The sequence below is a fragment of the Dama dama genome, chromosome 31, assembly GCF_033118175.1.
Source record: "Dama dama isolate Ldn47 chromosome 31, ASM3311817v1, whole genome shotgun sequence".
Taxonomy (NCBI): Eukaryota; Metazoa; Chordata; class Mammalia; order Artiodactyla; family Cervidae; genus Dama; species Dama dama.
The window spans coordinates 48,493,130-48,515,192 of record NC_083711.1 but is presented as its reverse complement, the minus strand read 5'-3'; the positions used below and the strand labels follow the sequence as shown (position 1 = coordinate 48,515,192).

Here is a 22,063-nt window from a genome sequence, read left to right as displayed (position 1 = left end):
AACCCAGGTCCTGGGCATTGGGAGCATGGCATCTTAGCCACTGGGCCACCAAAGTCCCCAGCTCTTTTCAGCCCTTACGTTAAAAAAAAGCAATATATCTAGCTCTTTGACCTAAAGAATCCACTCACCTCCCTCTTTAGTGTCATGTGAGAAGACCAGACTGAGGTGACTTCCGAGATTTGTCAGTGCTTCTGGAATGGCAGGGAGCATTGGGTTGTAACTGCCCATGTCTCACCTCCAGCTATCTGCTAGACTGCCTCTCTTCCTTCATATTCAGGTTAACCATCACAGACTCCTGCGGTGCCCCTTATCTTTTCTATCACAGCACAGACTGGCCTTTCTGACTAATATGTACTAAATTAGCTTTGATTTTGTCTGAGAGCCTCTAGATTCATAAAATATGCCAGCTGGAAACTGACTCATCCAATTCAATTCCCAAACTTCAGAGAGTTATGGAAACTATGAAAACCCTACAGGCTGGTGACTGGTAAAGCTAGAATGGGACCGGATTTCTGACTCTCCACTGGGGGCTACTTAGTCTGCCGACGAGGGAGGGGCACTGACTATTCACCCATTTAGTCCGTAACAGGCTTCTCCTTGTTTTAACCCTTCAGGTATTTCAGCAGAGGGGATCATGTGGTGGCCATACAGAGCCATGCAATGATTTTTTTCTTTCTGTGTGGATAACATCCTAACTCTCCTTTCCTAGATTTTCACGACTTTTTACCATGCGCCCTTCTGTAACCGTGGAGCAGCCCTTTCCTCTTCTCTAAGAGAGTGCCCCACAGGATGACTTCTGGCTTGCTTTTCCCAAAGGAGAACACAGGTGCTACAGAAAGAGATGTCTCATGAAAAGGAATTTTGGTGTCACACAGCTTCTTCTTCATATCATAAAGGTGGGGTACAGCTGAATAACAAAAACAAATATCTAAGGTGTTTGAACCGAGGTCCATGCATTCATTTATTTCTCAAGGTAGCAAGAAGATAAAACAAGTGAAATTACATCTATAATGAGTTACAAATGATAGTAAGCCCAGGAACCTTGATCATATATATCTATAAGGCAAATAAAACAAATATTTTTCAGAATGTGGGCATCACACTGTAGCTAACCTGAGGAGAGCCACTCCAAGCCCCCAGCACTGTGACACCAAGAATCATTCTCAACCAATTGTTTTCCAAACAAAAGGTGAAAAGGCAAAACTGTGATTAATAATAATAGAAGAAGAAAAATTTCATCCAGAAAGACTGGATGCCCGTCAAAGTCACATCTCTTCTTCTGATTCTTGTTCTCGTCCAGCATTTTTCAGGAGTCCAACTTCTGAGGGGCAGAACCTCGTAAATCGAGATTTAACCAACCTGAGGAGAATGAAAATCATCTCGTATTATGCTGTTTAAAATTAAACCCCCAAATTATCTGTATCTATAATGCAACAAACTCCAAATTATCTGTGCAAAGGGAAGAGGTACCCCCCAAAAGAAAATCACCTTTATTTGTCTTTGGAGCTACCTGCGAACATTTTGTGGATTAAAGCTGCATATAAGCAAACAGACACAATAAAGCTCTAACATGTAACATGACTGTTTGCATCATATTCAAAATGCATAACATTAATAATTTCTAAAACAACCAAGAGAATCTCTGGACTGAAGTCAGCCCAGACCAAAGAGCTCAGCTGTGTGTTAAAGAAGCCCTAGGAAGGATGCACACAAAGGCATCTCCTCCCCCACGTCGAGCCCCATGTCAAAAGTCTAGTCTCTACTGCAGCGCTCACTGCGTCTTCAGAGAGCTGCTTCTGTGCTGGCCCCACGCTGCTCTGTTGCATGTGATGGTCCTGGAATGCATTCAGAAGTTGAAAGAAGTGACCTCTATGCTTCTAACTATTTTCATAGATCAAGAGAGTCTGTAGGTGGGGTCGGGAAATTATCATTTTGGCATTGGAAGATATGAAACTTCTTGGTGGCACAAACTCACCAGGCTCTTGACCTCTCTGACGTAAGAAAAACTAGGCAAAGCTTTTCCTGTGCAGGATGATTGTGAAGACATCTCGCTGTGACTATGTCAATAAAACATAGCTAACTTTCAGAAACACACAACATGGAAACAAACTGATAAATGAAATCATTCTCATTTTTTGAAAAACTGTCACTAGCCTATCTGTATCTACACAGATAGATACAGATCTGTCTAACTATTTTCTGCCTTTCTTCTCCCAGTGAAGGTCTGGCCCACCCCTCACAATATACCTAGTTTTTACTTGTGCGCTGGATCTCACTAGAGTATGAACTTCCTAAGAACGGAGACTTCATCTTATTTGCTGCCCTAACTCCTGTCAGAGTCTAGAACGGTGTCTGGTACACAGTGCCTCACCGCTTACTCGATGATTTAGTGGGCTTGTGGAACAATCTCCCAGGAGCTTATATCACTCATCTTGTTGCTGTTTGTTCAGTCACTCAGTCGTCTCAGGCTCTTTGGGACCCCATGCACTACAGCACGCCAAGCTTCCCTGTCCTTCACTGTCTCCAGAGTTTGCTCAAACTCAGTCCATTAAGTCGGTGATGCCATCCAGCCAGCTCATCCTCTGTCACCCGCTTCTCCTCCTGCCCTCAATCTTTCCCAGCATCAAGGTCTTTTCCAATGAGTTGGCTCTTCGCATCAGGTGGCCACCAGAGGTAATTCTTCAGTCACTTGCAACTCACCACTAATTCCTCCAACACACAACTGAGCAATATCAGTAACATCTATTGACTTATCAGGAGCCAAGAAAAACTACTCAAAATCATTTGCCTTGACAATTAACCAACCACTGACCTTGCTCCCAATGTCCTCAACTCTCCAAGGCACGATTCTCATGAGCGGCTAATGCTTCTAACTAAGACGACAACTGGGACAGTGTGTCCTTTTAATTTTTATTTATTTATTTTTTCAATTATTTTTATTAGTTGGAGGCTAATTACTTCACAACATTGCAGTGGGTTTTGTCATACATTGACATGAATCAGCCATGGAGTTTAAACCCACACAGTCACCTCCATATTGCAAAACCTGAATATGTGCTAAATGAAAGGAATTAATTCGTTACTTCATTCGTTAGACTTATTCCTGATGACTCCTAGAAAATAAAACAAAGAACTGTGTACTTATTACCAACTAATTGTTAACACAGAATCTAAGGACTCCTCCTGTTCCCCACATCTGCTCTCTGAGCTGGATCTGTTGCTGTTCGGTTATAAGTCATATCCAACTCTTTGCAACTCCATGGACTACTACATGCCAGGCTCCCCTGTCCTTCACTATCTCGGGGAGTTTGCTCAAGCTCATATCCATTGAGTTGGTGAAGCTATCCAATCATCTCATTCTCTGTCACCCCTTCTCCTCCTGCGCTTAATCTTTCCCAGCATCAGAATCTTTTCCAATGAGTCGGCTCTTCATATCAAGTGGCCAGTGTATTGGGGTTCAACTTCAGCATCAGTCCTTCCAATGAATATTCAGGACTGATTTCCTTTAGGATGGACTGGTTGGATCTCCTTGCTATCCAAGGGACTCTCAAGAGTCTTCAGCACCACAGTTCGAAAGCATCAATTCTACAGCATCCAGCTTCCTTTATGGACCAACTCTCACATCCATACATGACTACTGCAAAAACCATAGCTTTGATTATACAGATCTTTGTTGGCAAAGTAATGTCTCTGCTTTTTAATACGCTGTCTAGGTTGGTCATAGCTTTTCTTCCAAGGAGCAAGCGTCTTTTAATCTCATAGCTACAGTCACCGTCCACAGTGATTTTGGAACCCAAGAAAGTAAAATCTGTCACTTTTTCCATTTTTTCTCCATCTATTTGACATGAAGTGATGGGACCAGATGCCATGACCTTAGGCTTTTGAATGTTAAGATTTAAGCCAGCTTTTTTGCTCTCCTCTTTAACCTTCATCAAAAGGCTCTTCAGTTCCTCTTCACTTTCTGCCATTAGGGTGGTATCAGATTGAGGGATAGAGTAATAAAAGGAAGTGCAAATAATTGTTAGTTCCTGGAATCATGCAAGTCCAGGAAATTAAGGTCAGGGTGTGTCTGGGCTTTTGCTCCCACATGGTCTCTTCAGTTAATATAAGAGCAGAGCTAAGACTTCTGGGTATACTTCCAGAGTTGATCTGGAAATCAAACTTTCAAAAGGCAAACTACAATCTGATATGAATTTGGTCATTTCTATTTTGTTCTTTAACATGGCTCACAAGAGTCGTCTCCTTGAAGACCAACCTGAAAATGGGTAATATTTCTCCGTCCACCCAGAGGGGCTTTTGAAATAGTTCTGTACCACAGTAGTGTTATATATGAAACACAATAAAGATTTCATAAAGATAGGTCTGTCCTATGAGCTGTCATGAGGAGAACAGCAGGCATGGGACTAGATGAGGCAACCCTTAATTCATTATTCTGGAAAGCTGAAAAGCATGGCCTCATTTTTCAGAGATTTTGGAGGTAGGAGTTTCATAACCCAGTTTTGTTTCCATGGTGATCTTTGGGTTCTGTCAAGTAAATTCTGATAGAATGTCCTTAAAACCCATCAGCTGTGACTGAGTATACAATCCAGTTCACAGTCAAACCATGATGAACAGATTTTCAAAACTCATCATGACTACAGGAACTACATATGACCTCACTGAAAGTATTTATTCTTCATGATATTCTTTAAGCTACTGCTTAATGTTACATAAAAATATATTAGAACACAAGTTCTTGGCCTTATATTTCAAGAGCAATATGAGAGTGAAACTTAAAAGCATATAAAACATGATTTCCAAACAAGTGAACACCATTTGAGTAGTCCTGAAACAGATCTGTTAAAACAGAAATAAGTGTCTATTGAGTACCTATATAATTTTGACAGTATGATGAGAGCTGTGAGAGATATGAAAAAGGTCTTTTCCTGCAGGTGAACAATCTAGTTAGCAGATAAGACTAACGTAAGTTAATAGTAAATATCACAAGATAGATCACAACTGTTAAAATGTATATTAGAGATTAAAGTACTGTAAAACTCATGAAGGGAGATAAGCAAAGACTAAAACAATCACAGAAGTTTTTGCAAGAGAGATGAGCATTTAATTGGGATATGACAGGTAGAGGTAACTATGTGGTCAATAAGTCAAAGGTTCTGGGTAAGGAGAGGCAATTGAAATAGTAAACATGGAGTTTCTGGTTTCTAGAAAACTATAGGTGGATAAGAGATTCATTAGTGGTCTGAAGGTTTTTGAAACAGGAAGAGACAATAGTCTTCTTTTGGCTCTGGATGGGAGCTGACATGGGGTAGAGAGACTGCTTGAATGCCGGCTTTATTCTTGGAGGCTGCCCAGCCCCTAAGGAGATGAGGCCCAGAAGTCAGCCTAAAACAACAGAGGAAGAAGTCAAGTTTCACTCAATGACAGAGTGAGCCTTAACCACCAGCGCATACACATGCTTTGAGGGAATCGAATAGGACTAACAGAAATCACTCAATGAGAAGGTAGAATTTCCCAGCACCCACGGCACTTAGACCTCTGTACTATGCTGTGCTTAGCTGCTCAGTCGTATCTGACTTTTTGCGACCCCATGGACTGTAGCCCGCCAGGTTCCTCTGTCCATGGGGATTCTCCTGGCAAGAATATTGGAGTGGGTTGCCATGCCCTCCTCTAGGGGATCTTCCTAACCCAGGGATCGAACCCATGTCTCCCACATTGCAGGTGGATTGTTTATCGTGTTAGCCACCAAGGAAACTTAGACCTCAAGTAGGAGGTAACTACAGATCAAGGTAGGCTGACCCAAAATATACGAGAGACAGAATAGGAGCTAGACCAGGAAAAGACTTCCTCACCCAGAGACACAGCACCAAACTCTTTAGCAGTGAAGCTCAAAGAAGCATGGAGCAGGAGAGATAACCTGGGTAAATGTCTAGAGAAAGGACTAGACAGCTAGTTCAGGCAGAGTTTGAGACCCTTCTGGTCTAGAATAAACTACTGTAATTTATGGATTTATAGAACATGCTAGATGTGTACTATACAAGACAGTATCACTGTGCATAACATGTCTGCTTGCAATGCAAGAGACCTGGGTTCGATCCCTGGTTTGGGAAGATCCCCTGGAGAAGGGCATGGCAACCCACTCCAGTGTTCTTGCCTGGAGATTCCCCCATGGACAGAGGAGCCTGGTGGGCCACAATCCATGGGGTTGCAAAGAGTTGAACAGGGCTGAGCAACTAAGCATAGCACAGGCACATGTCAAGCGCTCAATAATCACACACAGCTCATGTCTAGATGATGACCATAGATACAGAACAATCTTCAATCAATGCTAGAGTCTGAAGGATTGGAGCCTACATGATTAATAATTGGAATCAGCCAGGCCAACTATGGTTTGGCATTAGCCACCATGGTAATAGAAATAATAAGAAGCCGTACTCACTTCTTTCATTCCTACAATCCTTCAAGCTTCAGTTTAATTCTCAATTGTGAGGAGGCCTCCTCTGTGTTTCAATAGCGCATTATTCTTACACTAGTTCCATTTATCGTACTATATTTAAACTGTCTCTCTCTCTCCATAGGGTCTATACCTTATACATTTTTTGATACAGAAGAAGGAGAACAAGAACAAGAGGAATAATAAAAAGAATAAGAGTGAGTGGGTAGGTGGTTCAAGATAGCAGCCTAGGAAGGTCCTGAATTCATCTCCTCCCATGGACACAGCAAATCTACAGCTACATAAAGAACAATTCCTTATTAAAAAAAAAAAAAAAAAGACCTGAAAACTAGCCAAAGAGCTCCTGTACAACAAAGGACAAGGTCCACAATGAGATGGGTAAAAGAGGCAGAGACATGGTTCCACCAAAGACCCCACCCCCAGTGTGAAGACTCACCATCAAAGAGATCTCACAGACACAGAGCTACTTCCCGAGGAGCAAGAGTTTGTGCCCTATACCAGGCACCCCAACCCTCAAGACTTGCATTGATGAGATGAGCCCCCAAACATCTGGCTTTGAAGACCACCAGAGCTGATGTCAAGAAGAACCAAAGGGATGTAAGGAATGGAGATTCCACTCTTAAAGGGCTTGCATACAGACTCACCCACCTGGCCATACAACATAAAAGCCACAGTTTGAAAAGTGTCTAGACCATACATGAATGGAATTCATTTCCTAACCTTAGAGCATCTACTAGCAAGGAAGAAATCTGTTAGGATTATCTCCAGGAATGGAAGAACTAGCAGCCACCATTTTTGCACTCTTTTTCTAACTTGCTAGTACCCGTGTTAGAAATCAAAGAAGAAATTAAAAAATACCCAGAGATAAAGGTAAATGGAAATACAACATACCAAAATCTAGACACTAAAGCAGTTCTAAGATGGAAGTTTACTTATAGCAATACAGGTCTATCTCAAGAAATAAGAAAATTTCAAATAAACATCCTAAATTTTACATCTAAGAGAACTAGAAAAAAAGAACAAAGAAAGCCCAAAGTTATTATGAAGAAGGAAATAATAAACATCAGAGCAGAAATAAATGAAATAGAGACTAAAAAAGCAATAGAAAAGATCAATGAAACAAACCACTGGTTCTTTGAAAAGATAAAATTGACAAACTTTTAGCCTTACTCCCTAAGGAAAAAAGAGAAGGTTTAAATAAATAAAATCAGAAATATAAGAGTAGAAATTGCAACTGATACCAAAAAAAGGTACAAAGGATTAAGAAAGTATTATGAACTATTAAACACCAACAGATTGAATAACCTGGAGGTAACGGTGTCAGACTTTATTTTTCTGGGCTCCAAAATCACTGCAGATGATGACTGCAGCCATGAAATTAAAAGACGCTTAGTCCTTGGAAGGAAAGTTATGACCAACCTAGACAGCATATTAAAAAGCAGAGACATTACTTTGCCAACAAAGGTCCGTCTGGTCAAGGCTATGGTTTTTCCAGTGGTCATGTATGGATGTGAGAGTTGGACTGTGAAGAAAGCTGAGCACTGAAAAATTGATACTTTTGAACTGTGGTGCTGGAGAAGACTCTTGAGAGTCCCTTGGACTGCAAGAAGATCCAATCAGTCCATCCTAAAGGAGATCAGTCCTGGGTGTTCATTGGAAGGACTGATGCTGAAGCTGAAACTCCAGTACTTTGGCCACCTCATGTGAAGAGTTCACTCACTGGAAAAGACCCTGATGCTGGGAGGGATTGAAGGCAGGAGAAGAAGGGGATGACAGAGGATGAAATGGCTGGATGGCATCACCGACTCGATGGGCATGAGTTTGAGTAAACTCCGGGAGTTGGTGATGGACAGGGAGGCCTGGCGTGCTGCGATTCATGGGGTTGCAAAGAGTCGGACACGACTGAGCGACTGAACTGAACTGAACTGAATGAATAAATTCCTCGGAGCATACATCTTCCAAGACTGAATCATCATGAAATAAAATATCTGAATAGATCAGTTACTAGGAAAAAGACTTAAACAGTAATCTCAAACAAAAAACTCTCAATGAAGAAGAGTCCAAGACCAGGTGGTTTCACTGGTAAACAGTAGAAATGTTAAAAAAAAAAAAAAGATTTAAATACCTATCCTTCTCAAACTCTTTCAAAAAATGTAAGAGAAGAGAATGCTCCCAAACTCATTTCACAAGGCCAACATTACCCTGATGCCAAAATCACACAAAGATATCACACAGGAAAATGAAATTATAGGCTAATATCACTGATGAACATAGGTGCTAAAATCTTCAACAAAATATTAGCAAACTGAATTTAAGAATTCACTAAAAGGATCATGTACCCTGATCAAGTGGGATTTATTCCAAGGATGCAAGGATGGTTCAACATCCACAAATCAGTAATATGATATATCACATTAACAAAAATAATAATTAAAATCATGATTATATCAATAGATGCATTTATGATTAAAAAAAACTCTCAACAAGTGGGTATAAAGAGAACATACCTTAACCTAATAAAGGCCATATATGACATGCTCACAGGTAACATCACACTCAGTGATGAAATCATGAAGGTTTTTTCCTTTAAATCAGGACCAAGACAATGATGTTTACTCTCGCCACTTTTAGTCAAAATAGCATTGTAACTCAGAGCATTTAGGCAAGGGGAAAAAAAGCATCCAAATTGAAAAGGAAGAAGTAAAAGTGTTACTATTTGCAAATGACATGACACTATATATATATATATATATATATATATATATATATATATATATATATATATATATAAAACTTCCCTTGTAGTTTGGTTGGTAAAGAATCTGCCTGCAATGCAGGAGACCTGAGTTCAATTCCTGGGCAGGAAGATCCCCTGGAGAAGGAAATGGCAACCCACTCCAGTATTCTTGCCTAGAGAATCCCCATGGATAGAGGAGCCTGACAGGCTACAGTCCATGGAGTCACAAGAGTTGGACACGACTTAGCAACTAAACCACTATATATATATATATATGCATATATATATATATATATATATATATATGTAAAAACCTAAACACTCTACCAAAAAAAAAAGTTAGAACCAATAAATTCAGGGTTGAACCAATAAATAAGTTGTAGGGTAAAAAATTAATATGCAAACTCATATTTTTATACACTAACAATGAACTATCAGAAAGAAAAATTAAGAAAAAAATCCCATTTAAAATGGCATCAAAAAGAATAAAATACACGCAAACAAATTTAACTAAGGAGCTGAAAGATCCACACACTGAAAACTATAAGACACTGATGAAAGTAACTGAAGAAGACACAAATAAGTGGAAAGATATCCCATGCTTATGGATTGGAAGAATATCATTAAAATGTCTATATTACCCAAAACAACCTACAGATTCAGTGTAATCCCTACCAAATTACCAAAGGTATTTTTCATAGAAATAGAACCAACAGTCCTAAAATTTGTATGGAATCATAAAAGATCCTGAATAGCCTAAGCACTCTTGCAAAGGAGAACAAGGCTGTAGGCATCATGCTTTCTGATTTCAGACTATACTACGAAGCTGTAAAATCAAAACAGTATGATATTGGCATAAAAAGATCAATGGCACAGAATAGACAGCCTAAAAATAAACCCACACATAATATGGGCAGTCAATTTACAATAAAGAAGGCACAAATATAAAGGAAGGAAAGGCCAGTCTCTTCAAAAATAGTGCTGGGAAAACTGGATGAAGTAAGTAAAGTCGCTCAGTCGTGTCTGACTCTTTGTGACCCCATGGACTGTAGCCTACCAGGCTCCTCCCGTGGGATTTTCCAGGCAAGGGTACTGGAGTGGGTTGCCATTTCCTTCTCCAGGGAAAATTGGATAGCCACATGCAAAAGAATAAAACTGGACCACTATCTTACATCATACACAAAAATTAGCTCAACTGAGATATTTATATAAGTTTATATTTATAATATTTTATACTTATATGTATGTAATAGAATATTACTCAGCCATAAAAAAGAATGGACTGGACCTTAATGGTATTATGCTAAGTGAAATAAGGCATAGAGGAAGAAAAATACCATATGATTTTAGTTATCTGTGAGATCTGAAAAACAAATGAACAAACAAAACACATGGATACAGGGAACAGACTGGTGGTTGCCAGAATGTGGAGAGGTGGGCATAAATAGATGCAGGGTGTCAGGAGGTACAAACTTCCCAGTTATAAAATAAATAAGTCTTACAGTTTTCAAACTATAGGTCTTTTGTCTCCTTAAGTAGGTTTATTCCTAAGTATTTTATTCTTCTTAATGAGATGGTAAATGGGGTTGTTTCTTGAATTTCTCTTTCTGATCTTTCATTGTTAGTGTAAAGAAATGCAACAGATTTATGTGTACTAATTTTGTGACCTTCAACTTGACCAAATTCATTGATGAGCTCCAGCAGTTTTCTTTAGGATTTTCTGTGTATAGCATCTTTAGGATTTTCTGTGTATAGCATCATGTCAGCTGCAAACAATGACAGTTTCACGTCTTCTTTTTCCAATTTGGATTCTGTTTGTTTTTCTTCTCTGATTGCCATAGCTAGGACTCCCAAAACTATGTTGAATAGAAGTGGCAAGAGTGGACATCCTTGTCTTGTTCCTGATCTTAGAGGAAATGCCTTTACCCTTTCACTGTTGAGTATAATGTTAGCTGTAGGTTTGTCATATATGACCTTTGAGGTATATACTCAAATTATGTTGAGGTTTGTCCACTATGTAGAGAGTCCAAGAGAACTCTCTATGTCCACTTTCTGAAGAGTTTTTTTTTTTAAATCATAAATAGGTGTTGAATTCTGTCAAAAGATTTTTCTGCATCTTGAAATGATCATGTCACCTCACACCAGTCAGAATGGCCATCATCAAAAAAATCCACAAAAAATAAATGCTGGATAGGGTGTTGAGAGAAGGGAACCCTCCTACACTCTCAGTGGGAATGTGAATTGATGCAGCCACTATGGAGAACAGTATGAAGGTTCCTTAAGAAGCTAAAAATAGAGCTACCATATGATTCTACAATCCCACTCCTGGGCATATACCCAAAGAAAAACATGGTCCAGAAGGATACATGTACCTCAATGTTCATTGCAGCACTATTTACAACAACCAAGACATTTAGGAAGCAACCTAAATGCCCACAGACAGAAGAATGGATTAAAAAGTTGTGGTACATATATATAAAGGAATATTACTCAACCATGCAAAAGAATGAAATAAGGCCTTGTGCAGCAACATGAATGAACCTAGAGATTGTCATACTGAGTGAAGTAAGTCAGAGAAAGCAATATCATATGATATTGCTTATACATGGAATCCAAAAAGAAATGATACAAATGAACTAATTTACAAAAGAGACACAGACTCACAGACTTAGAGAAGGAACTTACGGTTATGGGGGGAGGAATGGGGGATATTTAGAGAGTTTGGGTTGACATGTACACACTATTATATTTAAAATGGATAACCAACAAAGACCTACTACATAGCACAGGGACTCTGCTAAATTTTCTATAACAACCTAATGGGGAAACGAATTTGAAAAAGAATAGATACATGTATATGTAGAACTGAATCACCTTGTTGTGGACCTGAGACTCACACAACCTTGTTCACCAACTGTACTCCAATATAAAATGAAAAGTTAAAACGTGAAAATAAAAGAAATGTCATGGGAACGTTATATATAGCATGGTGACTATAACCAATAATACTGTGTTGTAGATTTGCAAGTTGCTAAGAAAGGAAATCTTGAAAGTTCTCATCACAAGAAAAAAAGCGTTTGTAAATGTGTATGGAGACAAAGGGCGTAACTAGCCTTACTGTGTGGCCAGTTTGCAATGTACATACAAGTTGGATCCTTATGTTGAGCATCTGAAACTGGTATAATGTTGTGTGCCAACTGTGCTGTATTTAGCTGCTCAATTGTGTTCAGCTCTTGGAACCCCATGGACTGTAGCCCACCAGGCTTCTCTGTCCATGGGGATTCTCCAGGCAAGAATACTGGAGTGGGTTGCCATGCCCTCCTCCAGGGGATCCTCCCCATCCAGGGGTCGAACCCAGGTCTCCCACACTGCAGGCGGATTCTTTACCATCTAAGCCACCAGGGAATCCCCAAGAAATACTGGAGGGGGTGGTCTATGCCTTCTCCAGGGGATCTTCCTGACCTAGGAATCGAACCAGGGTCTCCTGCATTGAAGGTGGATTCTTTCCCAGCTGAGCTACCAGGGAAGCCCCATGTCAACTGTACTTCAATTTAAAAAGAAATCTATCACAGGAATCAGAAAAAAGAACAAACACAAGTAAAAGAAGAATCTTCGTTGAGTTCTTATTATGTTGTAGGCAGTTTAAATACATGATTTTCATTTAGGTCTCCATTTTTTAAAGAACAAAACTGATATTTAAGGTGATTAAATAATTTACCCCAAGTCATATAGCTGACAAGCAGCAGAGCTAGAATATGGGTTCTTAGCAATCTGTATGTTGCTCCTCATTCATCATGAAACATTGTATCAAAGTCCTTGTAAAAACATGGATTATTTAACTGAATTTTACTGCTAGGAGTATTGCAGTAAATGTCGAATTAATCAGATACTCAAACTTAATGGGAGACATACATGTTTGTCAAGAATGACCACAAGCTTGGGAAATTCCATAACTGAGGTATGCATGGGCAAATGGAGGGGGCTTACTGCAGGTATGGGGAGGACCATGTGGAAAAGAAAACAGCATGTGCAAAGACATGGAGGCAGAGAATAGAGTGTTGAAGGGTGATGCATAGGTTAGGAGCACAGCAGAGGCACTTTTTAACTATTCAAACTTTGCCGGGAGCCAACACACGAGACCCTACCCATGACAAGGCCATGAGGGAGAAAACCTGATGGGCAAGGCGGATCAGGTTTTCAGGGGTTTCGAAAAGGCCAGCTCACGAGATCCCACCCATGACAAGGTCACGAGGAGAAAGCCTGACAGGCAAGGCAGATCAGGTTTTCAGGGATTTCGAAAAGCTGCCCCCGGCACTCACCTTAAAGATGATATCTGTCTTTCTAATGCCTGCCTCAATGGACTACTCCCTAATTTCTCTGACACAGGCAGGAAGGCCTTCCCCGATCTCTTCCCAAATAAGAATCAATTTAGAACTTTAATCAATAAGTTTCCCAGGTGGTGGTATTTTATGAGATTATTCAGGGTGAAAGGAGTGTTTTAATTTAAACTCCTTTGCTGGTAGTTTGTTAGCCACATGCATTTATGCCCTTGGTACTAATATGCATGATTGCTTATAATATCCTAATCATAAACTAGCATAAAGAACCTGATTATATAAAAGCCCTAATAAATATAGAGCCCTTTTAAGGGGTAAAGGAGTCCTATTAGAAAACATAAGAAAAATTATTCTATAGGTGGTTATTGGGTTGTGATTTGCTTGCTGTGTTTTTGCTTGCTGTATTTTTGCCTTTAATGTGCTAAGGTTGTGTTATAAAAACCATTGTTAATATAGTTAAAGATCTAGAGAAATAAGAACTTAGCCCCAGTGTGGTAACAATGAGATGGTTGTTAATTGTCAGTCAGGAGTGCTAGGCAGAATCTGCCTTACCAAAGTCGCAGAGTCAGTATGGGGTAAACTTCTTAGATAAATGCAACTGACAACTTTTGCAGAAAGATTAATTTTTGTATTAACAAGAATATAATTCTACTCTGTACTATTTCCCTATGACACTGTTACCTTTCAGTTAAGGTCACCATAAAAACGGGAAATAGGTTTACAATCACCTGACCTGCATAAAATGTTAATAGCCCCAAGGCCAGAAGATCATGTGCTAAGAATTACTATAGAATTAGAAAGCAAAAACAATCCTGCTTTTCCTAAAAATCAAAATGATGTAATGCTAATCCTGTGTAATCATGAGTAAGCATCTTGTACCTTGAAAACGTTCTGTGAAAGGGTATAAAACCGATTGTCAAAAAGTAAAACACAGACTTGACCCTATCAAGGCTAGTCTCACGTGTCTTCTCTCTCTCTCGCCGATGCCATTCATCCTGAGGGTACCCCCTGGATCCTGCCGAGTCTGGACCCCGGCACAACTTTAAACCAGCATTTATTCTTTTTACTGGAAATGTCTGTGCTTATAGATAATTTTCTGCTATATTACCCTGTTTAGTGGAATGCTAAGGAGTGAAATACCTCTTTGAACTTAAATTTCAGTACTGTTGAGTCTTGATGATCAAATACCAAAAAATAGAACTTCCACAAACAAAAAGCACTAACTTACCAGGTGACAAAGGCATAAATTGCTCCAACGATGACAATGGCTGTTGCATAATGCCAACAAAAGCATATGGAGAGAAACATAATGTTGTCGTGATCCTTTAAATCCCATGCAGGACCTCCACTGGGAGGATAAAGGACAAACCCAATCTGTAATTTAAAACAAAAGCACACAGTAAGAAGTACCAGCCATATTCCCAAAGATGGTGCAGTTCAAAATGTTTCATTTCAAGATTAATGGCAACATAACTCCCATTACCTGAGATTCTACAGATAAGAAACTCTACCTCTTTTACTAAAATGGACAATACCAGTTAACACTTTTGGAAAAGGGTTAAGGATATTTATAGATCAATTTTCAAAATATGAATAGTAATCACCTCTGGAGACTGGTGGACTTTCAGAGAATATGTTAGGATTCTAAGTTGCTCAGCTTCACTAAATTATTTCAAAATCAGAGTCTTGAAAACAGGTTTTAAAATAAACAAAGCCCATGGGTAACATTATATTCATATTGAAAGCTTGTCTCCTAAGATCAGGAACAAGACACGGGTTTCTTATTTTACCAATTCTACTTAACACTGTACTAGAAATTCTAGCCAGTGCAATTAGTCAAGAAAAATTGATACAGCACATCCACATTGTAAAAGAGGTAAAACTAGCTATATTCACAAATGACATGGTCTTATATACATATAACTATAAAGAATCCACCAAAAAACCTATCAGAGCTAATAAATAAATTTAGCACACTTGCAGGATACAAAATCAACACACAAAAGATGCAATGAACAATCCAGAAAAATTAAGTTAGGAAAACAATTCCACTAATAATAGCATTGAAAAGAATAAAATACTTAGGAATAAATTTAAGCAAGGAGGCTCAAGATTTGTACCTTGCAAACTACAAAACATTGTTGAAAGAGATCAAAGAAGATCTAAATAAACAGAGTATAGCCAGGGGTCACAAGAGAAGGACACAATTTAGCAAATAAACCACCATTACACCATACATAAAAATAAACTCAAAATGAATCAAAAACCTATAGATAAGAACTAAACTCATAACTCTTAGAAGAAAACATGAGGAAAAAGCTTCATGTCCTGGGATTTGGTACTGATTTCTTAGACATGACACCAAGACACATCAAAATTTAAAACTTACGTTCATCAAAGGACAGCATCAAGAAAATGAAAAGACAACCCTTAGCATAGGAGGAAATTTTGGAAATCATATATCTGATAAGGAATTATGGTATTTAGAATATATTAAGAATTCCTAAATCTCAACAAAAAGCCAAACAAAATTTTAATGGGCAAAGGACTTGAAGACTCATTTCCCCCAAAGAAGGTGTTTAAATCCTTAATAAGCTCAGGAAAAAATTATAAACATCATTAGTTATTAGAGAAATGCAAATCAAAACCACTATGAAATATCACTTCACACCCCCTAGAATGGTATAAATTATAGTAAGTAACAAGCGTCAGTAAGGATATGGAGAAATTGGAATCCTTACACGTTGCCATTGAGAATGTAAAATGATACATGTATGCATGCTCAGTCTTGTCTGACTGTTTGTGACCCCATGGACTGTAGCCCTCCAGGCTCCTTTCTCCATGGAAGAAGACTGGAATGGGTTGCCATTTCCTGCTCCAGAGGATCTTTCCAATCCAGGGAGCAAACCCATGTCTCTTATATCTCCTGCATTGCCAGGCAGATTCTTTACCACTGTACCACCTGGGAAGCCCATAAAATGATACAGCCATGTGGAAAACAATTTGACAGTTTCTCAAAAAGTTAAATGGAGAATATCACTCCAGATACTGTATTTACCCAAAATAACTGAAAACAGGTATCCAAACACCTACACAAATGTTCAAAGCAGCATCATTCACAAGGGCCACAGTTGAAAACATTCCAATTGTCCATCAACTGATAATGAATAAGCAAAATGTGGTATTTCCATACCACAGAATATTATTCAGCCATAAAAATGACATTAATTTATAATGCAACATGATGAACCTTGAAAACATTACGTTAGAGAAAGGTAATATATTGTATGGTTCTGTTTGTATGAAGTAACCAGGATAGGTAAACCATAGAGAAACAAAGTGCATTAGTGGTAACCAGGGACTGGAAGGAAAAAAGGGGAATGACTGGTTAATGGATCTGGAGTTTCCTTTCTGGGTGATGAAAATATTTTAGAACTAAACAGAGGTGAGAGTCGCACAAAACTGTGAATGTACTAAATGTTGTTGAATCATACACTTTAAAAAGCATAAAATGTTGCTAGAGGGGAGAGGGTTCCGGGGATGAGAGAATTGGTGAGGGAGATTGAGAGGTACAAATTTCCAATCACAGAACAAATGAGTTCCAAGTATGAAATGTACACTGTTGCCACTATGGAAAACAGCGTGGAGATTTCTTAAAAAACTGGAAATAGAACTGCCATATGACCCAGCAATCCCACTTCTGGGCATACACACTGAGGAAACCAGATCTGAAAGAGACACGTGCACCCCAATGTTCATCGCAGCACTGTTTATAATAGCCAGGACATGGAAGCAACCTAGATGCCCATCAGCAGATGAATGGATAAGGAAGCTGTGGTACATATACACCATGGAATATTACTCAGCCGTTAAAAAGAATTCATTTGAATCAGTCCTAATGAGATGGATGAAACTGGAGCCCCTTATACAGAGTGAAGTAAGCCAGAAAGATAAAGAACATTACAGCATACTAACACATATATATGGAATTTAGAAAGATGGTAACGACAACCCTATATGCAAAACAGAAAAAGAGACACAGAAGTACAGAACAGACTTTTGAACTCTGTGGGAGAAGGTGAGGGTGGGATGTTTCGAAAGAACAGCATGTATATTATCTATCATGAAACAGACCACCAGCCCAGGTGGGATGCATGAGACAAGTGCTCGGGCCTGGTGCACTGGGAAGACCCAGAGGAATCGGGTGGAGAGGGAGGTGGGAGGGGGGATTGGGATGGGGAATACGTGTAAATCTATGGCTGATTCATACCAATGTATGACAAAACCCACTGAAAAATAAATTAAAAAAAAAAGAAATGTACACTGTTGGAAATATAGTCAACAATTTTGTAATATCTTTGTATAGTGGCAGATACTAGATCCAGATACTACACAGATATTAGATCTGAAGGATCATGTTGAAATGTATAGAAATATCAAATCACTGTGTTGCACATGAGGAGCTAAGATGGTGGTCTAGGTCAGTTACACTTCAGAAACAAACTCATAGAAAAAGTGATCAGATTTGTGGTTGCCAGAGGTGGGAGGTGGGGGAAGGGGAATTGGATGAAGACAGCCAATGGGTACAAACTTCCAGTTATAAGATAAATAAGTGATATAATGTACAATGTGATCAATATAATTAACACTGCTGTATGTTTTGGAAGTTAAGAGAGTAAATCCTGAGATTTCTTATCACAGGAAATCATTTTTTTCAACGTCTTTAAATTTTGTTTCTACATGAGATAATGGATATTCACTAAACTTATTCTGGTAATCATTTCATTATGTAAATGAAATCACTGTGGTGTACCTCATAAACTCATACAGTGCTGTATGTCAATTATTCTTTAATAAAACTGAAAAAGCAAGGAAGGAAGAGAGGGAGGAAGGAATTTAATTCTGTTATGTGAATTTTACTCCAATAAGAAAAGTAAGATAAATAGATGATAGGCAGATAGATAGAGGAACAGATGTCAGGTTTGAGATCTAAATGAAATACAAAACCAAGATAATAACATGGATAATTGTACAAAAATCTACCATATATTAGCTAACTACGTGTCAGTTACTGTGCTTAGGAGGTTTCTCTACTATGGCCCTTCAATAATATATTATTATCCCAAGTTCATGTATTGTTATCCTCATTAACCAGATTGGAAAACTGGGTGGTTTAGTAATTTGCTCCTGATCATAAATCTAATAAATGTAATCTTACTGGGGGAAAAAAAGCATTTTAGTTTATAATATTGAGTGAAACCATTTCTGTTGGAAATTTCCAGTAATATGAATAAATCAGGGAAAAGTAAGAGTTGTGCCTTAATCACATGCTCCTGTTTCCCATTTGAAAGGATTCCCTTTAGGGAATTCCCTGGTGATCCAGCGGCTAAGACTCTGCGCTCCCAATGCAGGGGGTCTGGGTTCTATCCCTGCTCACAGAACTAGATCTCACGTGTCACAACGAAGAGGTTGCATGCTGAAACTCAAGATCCTGAATGCCCAACAAAGAGCGAAGATCCTGTGTGCTGCAACTAAGACCCAGCACAGCCAAATAGATAAATATTTTAAAACATAAAGGATTCCCTTTAGTTGGAAGGAGAACTGCCATTGGTACTGCCTGGAAGATGTACCATCATGTGTCAGGCACTGTAACCTCACTCACACACATAAACTTCACCCTAATTCTCACCCTCACGACCACCCCAAGAAGAGGGTCTCATCATCCCCGTATCACTGAGGGTAGAACTGCAACTCAGAGACTTCAGTCACGTCCCCAATATTACAAAATGGCTGAATGGCTAACAGGGTTCCAAGCCAGGAGGGCCTGCCTCCAGACCTCTGGGGGCTCCTTCTTCTACCCAACACGCTCCTTCATCATTTAACCTTTCTCCATGGGGCAATGTGAAGGACAGTGGCTTGGACACCAGGGTCCACGTGAGTCATCACAGCAGTTTGATACAGTTTGAACAATCAGTCCTGAGATAGTAGTTGGTCCCATGAAGACACGGTACTGTTTCTCCCTTAAAACACAGATTATAGACTGGCAGATCCTGAGCCACATCTATATCACAGATGTGCTTTGCCTGCCCTGCACATTTTTAAAAATAGTTTGAATTAATTTACTATGCTTGAAAAATTAGGGAACTTCACGCAGAAGTCCACAGTCTCGGCTTACTTCTAAAAACGGAAATATCTGGCCACACCAGACCTGTATTTCAAAGCACGAGCAGCAAGATGTGCTCTCCACTGATTCATCGTTGAGGTTGGTAGACGAGATTCATCGTTGAGGTTGCCTGACCAAGTGGAGCAGTCCAGAGGCCTTCATTTTTACACTGGTGCTCTGCATTTTATTTATTAACCAAGGTCACATTGTTAATTAACCAATTAACCAAAGTCACATTCATAAATTTTTCTAAAATATCACAGCGGACATAAGCTGGGTAGTCTATCATAACTCCTACCTGCCCTTCTCTACATCCCAGGAGACAGACTCCTTTTGTTGTGTCTGTTTTACAGATAAGAAATCTAAGTAAGGCGCGAACCTGCCTCTGGGTCTCCAAACAGTCACAAAGGCATTGGCATCCTTGCTGCTGTGCCACGCCCACCAAGAGCTGGGGACTCCACAGGAGGACAGGGCTCCACTCTAAAGGGATGAGCAATTAACAAAAGATAGATCAGTTATCAAATGAGAGATCTGAGCCTACAGCACCCATAAACTCCGGGAGGAGAATGCCACCCAGCTGCTTTGCCTACTGTTTGGACCTTTATAATACTACAAGGAAAGCTCACAGTGGAAACCAAAGTGACCAGAGCCCAGGTCCCTGAAGGCCCTGGAAGAAAGAGAGACTTTCTAGCTCCTCTGTGCTCACTGTTTGGAAATGACCATAAGGGAACTCAAACCATGTAGTCAATTCTCAGTTTAAGGGGCCCAGCCATTTCAACTAGGGTGTCAGAACTGCTTCTCATGTTCTCCTCTCATGAAAATACATGGAGGTTGACAGAGAAATCTGTGCCAGGCAAAGGCCTTTTGGGAGGTCGAGTTTAATGACCTAACTAGTTTAAGGACTAGCTCTCCAGTTACCCCCATCAGTCTCACTTGTGTTCCTTCAACGCCATTCACACCACTCACCTACCCCTGCCTGGGGAGCGATCAACTCCAGCTCCCAGTCGGAAGACTTAGCAGTTGTTGTGGGTTAAATCATTCCTTCTAAAAGGGCATGTTGAAGTCCTAACCCCCGATACGTGTGAATGTGACCTCATTTGGAAATAAGGTCTTTGTAGATGACATCCAGATGAGGTCATATTGGATCAGAATTGGCCCTAAATCCAGTGATGAGTGGGGCTTCTGTGATAGCTCAGTTGGTAAAGAATCCGCCTGCAGTGCAGGAGACCCTGGTTTGATTCCTGGGTTGGGAAGATCTGCTGGAGAAGGGATAGGCTACCCATTCCAGTATTCTTGGGCTTCCCTTGTGGCTCAGCTGGTAAAGACTTCGCCGGCAATGTGGGAGACCTAGGTTCAATCCCTGGGTTGGGAAGAAGGCTGCCCACTCCAGGATTCTGGCCTAGAGAATTCCATGAATTGTATAGTCCATGGGGTCACAAAGAGTCGGACACAACTGAACCACTTTCACTTTGTAGTGATGAGTGCCCTTATAAGAGGTCCACATAAAGACACAGGTACACAGAAATACACAGGTGTGACTCTGGAGGCAGAGATTGGAATTATGCTACCAACAGGCTAAGGAAAGTCAAGGATTGCTGGCAACTGACAAATTCTCCCTTGGGGCCCCCAAGAAAGACCCAACCTGCTGACAACTTGATTTTTAGTTCTATCTCCCGGAACAGTGAAGTCTTCCTGCTTGTCGGAATTTGTTATTGCAGCCCTTGTACACTAATGCAGGAGCTAAGGCTGAAATAAGCAGAAGAGTATCACCTGTCCTAAAGCTCAAACCTGGACACACTGTGACTCTCACCTATCTTTCAAACCCCAACTAAAGTTCACCTTCGCCTAGAAGATTTCTCAAGCCTCTTCCTATGGAATTAATAGTATCTCCTCAAGGCAGAGGCATTTTCAGGTTGGAACATTTCATTTAAGCAACAGTCTCATAAGATATCATTACTATTTTTTAGTTGAGGAATCTTAAGCACACAGAACAGATGGTCATGTGATTAATACAGTAGATCCAGAATTCAGATCTGGGTCCGCCTGACCCGGAGGCTCACAGACTTCTCCCTTCATGCCACAGTCACAACTGGTTTTTAGAGTTTCCAAAATAAAATCCCTCCCAGGTGTGTCCTCCTCTCTCCTTGATTCTCTCTGCACTGTGGTTCTCACACTGGGAATGACAAAGGGCAAAAGCAACCTTTAGAAATACTCATCCACAGACAGACTCAGAAAACATGATTCATGGAATAAATGTGCCTGAGAGATTTTTTTTTAATCTTTTCTAAATTGCCTTTATTAGGCTTTACAGAAAAATATATTTGGCTGTAATGTGTTTCAGGAAACCATTTTGATAGGTGGAGAGGGGAATTCCC

At 39.8% G+C, this 22,063-nt stretch overlaps 1 protein-coding gene across 2 annotated transcripts in view; it reads right to left on the bottom strand.

Moving 5' to 3' along the window:
• Positions 1-929: 929 nt before the first annotated feature.
• TMEM45A (transmembrane protein 45A) overlaps positions 930-22,063 on the bottom strand; it is a 111,645-nt gene continuing 90,511 nt past the window's right edge. The window contains exons 5-6 of one of the 2 annotated variants that reach the window (XM_061134070.1): positions 14,754-14,899; positions 930-1,359 (exon numbers count right to left, since the gene is read on the bottom strand). In XM_061134070.1, coding sequence (XP_060990053.1) covers positions 1,266-1,359; positions 14,754-14,899 — 240 coding nt within the window. In that variant the 3' untranslated portion in view covers positions 930-1,265. Of the gene's footprint in view, positions 1,360-5,172; positions 5,383-14,753; positions 14,900-22,063 lie in introns of those variants that run through there. The other variant, XM_061134069.1, reaches the window with a different exon arrangement.